Source organism: Boleophthalmus pectinirostris, unplaced genomic scaffold (assembly GCF_026225935.1).
Source record: "Boleophthalmus pectinirostris isolate CB_2022bp ecotype Guang Dong unplaced genomic scaffold, ASM2622593v1 HiC_scaffold_487, whole genome shotgun sequence".
Taxonomy (NCBI): domain Eukaryota; kingdom Metazoa; phylum Chordata; class Actinopteri; order Gobiiformes; family Gobiidae; genus Boleophthalmus; species Boleophthalmus pectinirostris.
In genome coordinates this window covers 14,672-24,120 of record NW_026571393.1, presented here as the reverse complement: position 1 = coordinate 24,120, position 9,449 = coordinate 14,672, and the positions used below count along the sequence as shown (strand labels likewise).

General features: G+C 35.8%; 1 protein-coding gene across 2 annotated transcripts; it reads left to right on the top strand.

Moving 5' to 3' along the window:
• Positions 1–964: 964 nt before the first annotated feature.
• On the top strand, positions 965–8,056 carry tmem154 (transmembrane protein 154). Of its 2 annotated transcripts, XM_020933012.2 has the most exons (9): positions 965–1,144; positions 3,686–3,781; positions 5,214–5,276; positions 5,341–5,397; positions 5,543–5,722; positions 5,791–5,845; positions 5,927–6,003; positions 6,169–6,211; positions 7,468–8,056. In XM_020933012.2, exons 1-8 carry the CDS (start codon positions 1,039–1,041, stop codon positions 6,198–6,200), a joined length of 666 nt encoding a protein of 221 aa, XP_020788671.1. In that variant the 5' UTR covers positions 965–1,038; the 3' UTR covers positions 6,201–6,211; positions 7,468–8,056. The 2 variants fall into 2 exon arrangements, with proteins under 2 accessions (XP_020788671.1, XP_020788670.1); XM_020933011.2 differs by lacking the exon at positions 6,169–6,211.
• Positions 8,057–9,449: the final 1,393 nt, after the last annotated feature.

Here is a 9,449-nt window from a genome sequence, read left to right as displayed (position 1 = left end):
CTTCACAATTTCTTCCCAGTTTGGTCATTTTTTAGGTTTGTAATGTTGTAATCTTGTTTGAAATTGTTGCCTAGCTACCATGTGGTACACTGGGCAAAAACTCCTCTAATGTACACAGAAATTAATATTTGACAAATATAATTACATGTTAACACCTTTATTTTGAAGAAATAATTTTTATTGTATGAGAAAATTGTATGTGTGCCCAACTTACGCACAGAATTTTCCCTAGACTGATGTCATCAATATGATACTCCCTGAAATAGAACTCTCTAGTTCCTGTAATTACACTATATTTTTCAACTTTTCTTCACAAATTGTTACTTGGTTTGTATGAGACTCATTTTTATATTTACAACAGGTATTATCCGACCTAATTAAGTAAAAAAAAATATCATCAAAACCTGTCATATGCACTTTAAATGAATTGGTTACTGTAATGTCTTCATAGAGACTAAGCATGACAATGAATGGATGTTTGTATTAGCAATTTACAACAGGCCGTACCCCGCCTAAGGCCCATAAACTGTTATACTGTTATAGTCTAGTCAGTGATCACCAACTTATTGCAAGATAAAATGAAAACAATGATGTCACCAAAATGACTTATAATTCTCCAGAAAAACAAGCTTTGCAAATCTACTTTGCTACCGACTGTCATGCTGAAACATGCACTGGCCTGATTTGTTTGTCAAAACCTCTTCCCTTCTTCTTTTACACATCTTTTTATCCATTAAGCTTTATTGATAAACCAGCCCACCCTACCACAACCTCTTTCACCTCAAGTACTTTCCCTAAACACTCCACCAGCTAAATAGTTTTTTCTCCTCTCGTTTACACAGCTTCACCCGGCGCTGTTCAGGCCACATACCTATCAGACAGGAATGTAACTTGCAGCTACACGCACCCTGCGCATTGCATCACATCCTTCGACTCACTATTGTGACTCAGATACTGCCTATTTTTTTGTGTGTGTTTTGAGGAAGTACGATGGTGTGACAGAAGAGCGCAAGGACTGGGGCGCACAATGGCAAAAGCATGTCCGTCCGGTGGGCTGGTAACATGAGAGGGCCCCCTGTTCAGATGCATGTGTCCGGGTGGTTACTACTACTGCTGTTACTGCTGAGTGGAGTATCGCGTACAGGTAGGTAGTAGTGGAGGGCTGGGGCTGGGGCTGGGTGCAGGTTGGTTGGTGTACTCCCTTATTGACACATAGGGAAGAGTACTGGTAGATTTATTTTTTTTACAGTCTAATCTAGATAAGTTTGATGTATAAATATTGGTTTGGGAAATACTTATTCAGAGGTTAGGTGAGATTTGGTTGTTGGTAAATTTTGTGGTGTTAAGTAGCGAAAGTGTTTGTTGAAACTTTGACTTTTGATTAAGAAAGCGTAAGAGTTATATAGTATTTAAAGGGCCCATATTGCTTTATTTTTTAATTTGTTATAAAGTTGTATTCTCATCACAAACATACCTGGAGTTGTGTTTTGTTTCATTCACACATTCACAATTCCTGCATATTTAGGCTATTTAAACTGAAAACACTCTTTCCACCTTGTGATGGTAATAAAGGAAGTGCTCCAGTGTGTTTTTAAGCTCCCTACACCTTCTCTAGAATCATTTGGATAATTTCACCCCTGGAATTTCCCATCTCTGCTGAACAAAAGGTAAATGGTAGCTATTAACCTGAAAACTACCACTTCATGACATCACAGGGTAGAACAGAGCATTTTGAGCTTTGGAGATGTAGACCGACTAATAATAAAGGGTTACTCAAACATGTGAATGAAACAAAAAACAATTCCAAGTATGTTTCTGATGAGGTAACAACATTTGGACATGGCTTAAAGCTCACAAGAGTCAATTTCAGTTGTAGTGGTTTTACTTTTGGTTGTGAACACGTACGAGTTAATATTTAAGAGACAGACTTTTAAAATGGAAAAAAAAAAAAGATGTCTTTGGTTTATGACTTTCTCTAAAGAAACGGAACTCACTCCACAGGAACTTTAAATAGTCCCTCTCACCAAACTGATTCATGTTTTTGAGAAGTTGAGTACAATCAGAGAAGCAACAGCAATAACATTCAAAGCACACCCATGATAATAGTGGGAAAGTGCACATCATGTTGCCACCAAACACAGATTATAATGTTTTAAACATAAACACTAACTTGGTTTACTCTACCAAAACATTATATTCAAAAGATACTATCATATTTGCTACAGCTTTTGTGTCATAAAGGAAGTACACGTCGTTTAGTAAGGGCGGATATGCAGACTCCACACTTTCTTCTGCAGTTGAGTTAGCACTTGTATCGCTAAAGATTTTTATCAGATTTTTCAGATAACACTTAAAGGTACATTGTGTAACATTTCTGCTTAGAGTCATCAAATGCTTTTTTCCATGGAGATGTTATTGCTTTGTCTGGAAGTATGGTATTAAACCTTTCTATCTTTACGCAGACCAAACCAGACCTGTAACTTACTGGTCAGATCTGTGGAGAGGCGACCCCGCTCACATTCAGAATGCATGTTTTTCTTAGTATTTTTTGAGCAATAAAACCACCTGTAATTGAATAAATGTAAGGTAGAGCTGTTTAATGCCATACTGTGTAACATTCCAAGCACAGCAATGACATCTCCATAGTAACAAGCAGTTGATGGCTCTCCTCCATTTAAGTTACACAATAAACAATGGATGGCAATTTAGTCACATGTGGTACATCACGACAGAGCGGATGAGTAATAAATGTCGCTCTTCTGCTGGGGACATTACACAAAGATTTTTGTAACTGCCGCTTGAAGTCTTGCTAGAGGAAGTGCAAAGTTCCTGTTGGTTCATGCGTGGCATTTTATAACTTGGGTTCATATAGAGTTTGTGGCAGGTGTGGGGCTGGTATTTGCACTCAACCTTAGAGGATGTGTGAAAATCTGGTTTTGTTTCATGTGGATAGGATTTGTAATTGCAGAGATTTACAGTAGTGGAAGGTAACAAAGTAGAAAAGTAAAAGTACAATACTCAAGTACAATTTTAAGTATCTGTATTTTACTTAAGTACATTTTACAGTGGATACGTTGTACTTTTACTTCACTACATTTGAGAGCATGTAGCTGTACTCCACTACATTTTATATCTGGAAAGAAAAGTACTTTTCTTGATGGTTTGAGACTTGCTGAGACTTCTTTTTAGCACATTTAATTTAAGTTAACGTCCCAACTTTGAGCAAACCAAATCTACAAAAATAGATAGAAAAATTAAGAATTCAATGAATCACTTAAAATCAGCTAAATTCCTTAAATCGCTACATTTGTTTCTTTGATTATTCCAAACATTTCTGCAAAATACTTTTACTTTTTACTCTTAAAGTACATTTTTGAAAAGGCATTAATAGTTTTACTTAAGTAGATTTTTTCATGTGATACTTTTACTTGAGTAATCTTCTGCCAATGTATCTGTACTTTTACTGTAACAAAATTGAGTACTTCATCCACCACTACAGAGTTATAATCATACACTTTTATCATAAACTACATACTTTTATCATAAACATCTGCATTCTTACAACTGGACAGCAAACAATAGAAATTTGAATGACTCTCCATGTCAGTTTTAAGTTTTTCATGTTATGAGCTATAATGCTAAACTATACCATAAAATATTGATAAATTATGTTGTTGTATTGCAGTCTTATGTCAAGAGGAAGATCCAGATCCAGATGCTGAGCTACAGGATTCTGAGGATGCCGTGGTGGAGGAGGTAGCTGCAGTCGAGGAGTCCGCAGGTAGGTTCAATAAAGTTTTTTTTAAGTGACAAGAAACATTATGTTAATTTACATATTATTAGGTTTATCATATGTGGACATTGCCTATTAATGTCAATGATGAAAAAGCGTGGGCGGGATGGGTTCTGTTTTCATATATTTAAAAGTGTACTTTGTAACTTTTCTGATGGAGGGTCTGCCACATGCTTGTGTCTTATGGAGTTATTGCTTTGCTAATAATATTCAACAGTATTACAATTATCAGTCTCCATGGAGACAAGTAGGAGGCACCACCAGGCCAAACTGCTAGTCACATTATACGTATCACACAAGACAACAGGGCCGTGCAGAGATCATAAGGGTGGCAGGGGCCTGAACTTTAAAAAAGGAGCTTTCATACATGTTTAGAGATGTATGTAGTATATGCAGTATAGATGTTACAGATAGACATTTATTAACCTGTACAATTTCCCAATTAAACATCAAGAATGTAATTATGTTATAAAATCTGTCTTCTTAATAATTCTTAATAATATTGATATTCACAGTAAAAATGTACCAACAATCATATCAGGAATTTCAAATCATTTTAAATCCCTGCTTGTAAAGGCATGGACCTCTGATCTCTTACAACTTCTCTAATATCTAGATGGAGAATTGAAAACATTTATTCTATGAGTTCAACCCATGCCACAATTTCTGGAAACAACTGGAAAGTTGTATACCCCCAAAGATTGGCACTATGATCTATCTGAATTATAATATGTACTGTAATTACATTATTCAAACTTAGTAAAATGTTATTGTTAATTTATCAATTTCACTTAGGTAAATATGATATACACTGAAAAATGTATTAGCTGAAAACTGTAAACTCTCATTCTCAGTATTTTTAATTGGTGTTAATATGTGCATCAACTTTTTTGGGACATAAAAAAATAATCCAGTCATACACTAAATAATAAATGCTGGTGGTAACTTTTTGATTTTGAACATATTCCTCTGACAAAAGAACTGTAATTTTGCTTATAAACTCTGATCTGTTTCTTCTTTTATTTAGTTTTTCCCCTAAATTTTGTTATGTCATGAATTTGTCTATAATTTACACATACAGTTTTGATTTATCTGTGCTAACTGTCTGATATTTATTATCTGTCGATCCCCCCTGTTTTTTGTTTTTATATCTCATGTATTGAATTAGATTAATGTGTCATATCTTTAGTTGTTGAGTAAAAAATAAAAAAGAGACAGGTTACAGACCCTTTGCCAGAAAAGTTACCTAGCACACCTTTAACCTGTGATTGAACCACCCTTTATAATCATTGAGAAATAATCCTGATTTCGATCTAACATTGAAAAATAGAATACATTACAATGTTTATCCAATTGATATATTCCCGTCAAATTTCCCTATGATTAAAGTGTGAATCATGTTTATTCTTTGTAACTGTAGATCCTTTGGGAAATGATTCAGGCACCACTCCTGTACCTGAAGCAACTGATCCTAAAGACACAGGTAAACAAACAAGTTCAGTCTGGCAAATGTGAAATGTGCTGATTCTCTGATTATTTGTATGTAGAAGAAGAAGAGGGAGTGAATGAAGATGACCATGGTTCAGGGCGTTCTCTGGGTAATGGTAAGTCTTTTAAATCAGATTGTCTTTCAGTACAAACCTTGAGTAAAAAGCACAATGAAACAAGTTTATAAAAAAAAAAATTCCATATGAAGATCTTTATACTTAATTTTTTTATTTTTTTATTTTGCTTCTAATATTTGAACAGCACCACCAGAAAGCACATTACAGCCGACCATTGATACAGGAACGACGCCGTCCCCAGAGGACGATGGAACGGATCTCCTCCTCATCATCATTCCTGTGGTGTTGGTCATCCTTTTCCTAGCCATCATTGTCTGTTGCATTCTCATTAATCGCAAATTAAACAACAATACAACACATTCAGGTAAGTCCAGTTATGTGAATCTATCTGTGCAGACATTAAACAAATCTTGATACAATGTCATCTTGCAGAGGTCAGCAAAGAAGATCCGTATTTAGATGATTCCAGCAGAGAGAAAGTGCCAATGTAATGTGTGACGCTGTTGACTAAAATTGAGTTTTCCAAATGTTTCCATAACATTTTCCTAAAGACTATGTATTTTTCTAGGCCCATGTTTGAAGAAGATGTCCCTTCTGTGTTAGAATTAGAAATGGAGGAATTGGACGACTGGATTAAAAAAGACGGTAGGTCTTTTGAAGTTAACCGAATACAACTTGAACACAATTTGACTGTTAAAATATAAAGTTATATGTAATGCTGTGTATTGTCCACTAGAGAACACCATTTCTTTACTGTAGAACTGCTTGTGTAATAATGAAATAGGAAGACATTTGTTTTTGTCATTCTAGGTCAACTTTCCATTCACAATCAAATAGCATGATGATTTTGATGGTGAGCTATAATCTTTTGTATAATGTAAACATCAAAATAGTGTACCAGCTCTTTCTTTTAGCAATTGTGAATATTTAATTCAAACATATCAAGAAACTAAACAAATGGATAAATGGGTCAAATACAGAGAATGAACAAGGAATTAATAACGTCTATATGATACTGTGAGAACATATTTTAATACACTGGGGAAATCTGCCCCTTGTTCTGACAGAAATATATTCAAGGTTTTAATGGTTTCAATCAAAATTTGAAGGGCCTTTCATTATATACATGCATTCATCATGGTAAAATATTCAATTACCAATGAGTATTCTAAAATTATAATAAAACAACTCCTGCTAGTAAAGTTAATTCCATACAATATCAATGAAGCATGAAAAGACCTACTCGCACGTAAAGCTTTGCATGCGAAATGGGAAATGAAACCGGATCCTTGCATGGGCACAGGAAGAGTCATGTTATTGCCAGGTGTGAACAGAACGAGCGCAGCTGGTCAGTCGCCTGTACATCCACATTAAGCAGGTGTGGAGAGGTCAAAACAACCACAACCCAGTGTATCCAAATGGCATCAAGGCATCCGATTGTTGTGAAAAAACATTTACACTTGTTCCGCTTGTTACACTTGAACTTTATGTCACAGCAACTTGAAAGTGTAACACCTGCCTTGAGCAAGATAATATTTATAAACAGCTTCCTTCCATCTTTCCGCCTGTTTGTTGTGATGAACCATCTGCGCCGCGATTGTTCATCTGTGACCTGTGCGTTATTATACATGGTGCTGTTTGAAAGGGACCCACATGCTCAACACCTGTTTGCCATTACAAGAAGCATTCGTGGAAGAGTGGAGCAACTGAACCCACAAAGTATCCCCCGCTAAAAAGGCCTGGGAACGCCACAGGTCAAGGTCCACTCCGCTCACTGGTATTGACCAATGCTCTGTATACAACTGCCTTTCTCAGCAGTGGATTTCCAAAGCCCTGCTGGAGTGAGAGGAAGGTTTCATTCACCAAAGAGGCTCTTGGTACATATTGCGTTGCACAAGATCTCAAAACAGGACAAAATGTGTTGCTCGACACTGTTGCTCAATGCGCCTTTGTCTGTTATGTAACTTTGTTTGAATATTGTTGTCCATACATGCAGGATTTTAATCAAAGAAAATCTGAACATGAATAAAACTTTAATCATTCTTTGTAATTAAACTGCTTGGAAATTATTGGCACATGCTAACTACAGTATGTCCCTCGATCTTGCAGGTCAATTGAAGCCTATTAGTGAGATCACACCATCAACAACTGGTCCAGACACTGTTATTTGTCAGCAGTGAAGATGACACACAGCTATTCTGGGAGAGACTGTACTCTTCCATTGTGTTCCTGTATTCATCCCATTCGGATTACTGGAAGTATAAAGTATAAAGACATTCTTTTCACAAGGTGTGACTGTCTAAACATTACAGGTCCATGTATGTAGTAAAAGTCACCAATACTAGACCAATTTGCTCATCACACAAACTGCTCTGACTGTTCCCTAAAAGACTATGTTTGCATGTTATTGCTTTTTGAAGGTGTTTTGTGTCTGTTGTCTGTTGTACTTTATTTGGCTAAATTTGGACAACTTTGACTTGACTTGTGACTGTCACACAGCCATCACTTCAAAACTCCTGTTTGTACAAGCAGAGTCCCAAAAGTATTCTTTGACAGTATTTTTTTAAATATAAATATTCTTATGAACAAAGATCACTGACTGAGTGCCGTGTGACTACTGATAATGCTGTTCAGCTGTTACACTGAAAAGTTTTCTGTATGTAAAATGTAAATAATAAAAAGTAGTTTGTCTAATGCAGTCAACGTGTTTGGTATTTGAAAGGGATATTTTATACAAATTTAAAGAGAGGGTATGTTTAATTTCTAATTTAAATTGGATATACATGACCTATCTGTGGCAACTGACAGTTCAAATCAAATATAGTTTTTACTGGTAATTGTAAAGTTCATTGGTTAGTAATTACACATTGGACATGATGATGAAGTTTAAGGTGCATTGTGTGACTTTTCTGGTGGAGGGTCCGTTTTCTTCATGGAGATCTTATTGTTTTGTCTGAAATATTTCACAGTATGGCATTAAATCTCTCTATCAACATAGAGACCAAAGTCACTAGTCAGATCTGTGTAGAGGCAACCTCACTCACAGTTAGAATGCCGATGTATTTTCGAGCTATTAAATCACCTGTAATTGCATACATGTAAGATAGATCTGTTCAATGCCCTTTTGTGGAATATTCGAAGCAGAGCACTGACGTATCCATAGAAACAAACCCTCAACTTTAAAGTTATACAGTGCACCTTTAAATATATTGTCACGTGACAGTTTGGTTTGGTTGAAATGTTTTTCCAATCAGACAGCAGAATGAGTCGCACAAGAGTTAGGTTGCCAGTTATTATTACTAAAACCAGTTGCTTATAAACACATAATCATCTGTAAAAATCATAACCAGGCAATCTCTATTCTTTCATAGTTTTATTTTCTTTTTCTATGCTACACTTCTCTGCAGTTGGGTCTCTGTATTGACGGACACTTATAAAAGTTGGTGGTCTCTGCATTCTCCTGTGGTGGATCTGTTGGTGCAAAACAAACAATCCTCACAAACCAATGAATACAAATGAGAAAAAAGTCCCCGGCTCAGTTTTCTACTCCATTTCCTTCACATTAGATTTCCAGACAGTACTCTCCTCTATCTCTGCCTCCCTGATCCCGCACTGCAGAGTAAACTTTGACACTTTTATGATCAACAACAAACAGGAGGAAATACCGAGGCTGTGTTTACACTCTCAGATCAAACCAGAAATGATAGTACGGGACGTGATAGTGGCAAGACTTTGAAGTGTCTCGCAAACAGGCTTATCTTTTATTGGTTGTTTGGCACGAAATAACTGTATTTTAATTACACTATATGATTTTGATGTTTTTTTTTGTATTTATGAGTTACCAGTGTATTAAGTAAGTCTCCATATTAATTTAAAGGGCTAATATTATGCTGTTTTCTGATCTATGTTATAGTCTTCTTTCCTCGTCACAAACATACCAGGAGTTTTGTTTTGTTTAACTCATACATTTTTAACACACAAATCATGCATATTTAGGCTGAGTTCATGTGTGAATGAAACAAAACACAACTCCAGGTATGTTTTTGATGAGGTAACAACATGGCTTAAAGCACACAAGAGTCACAAGAGCA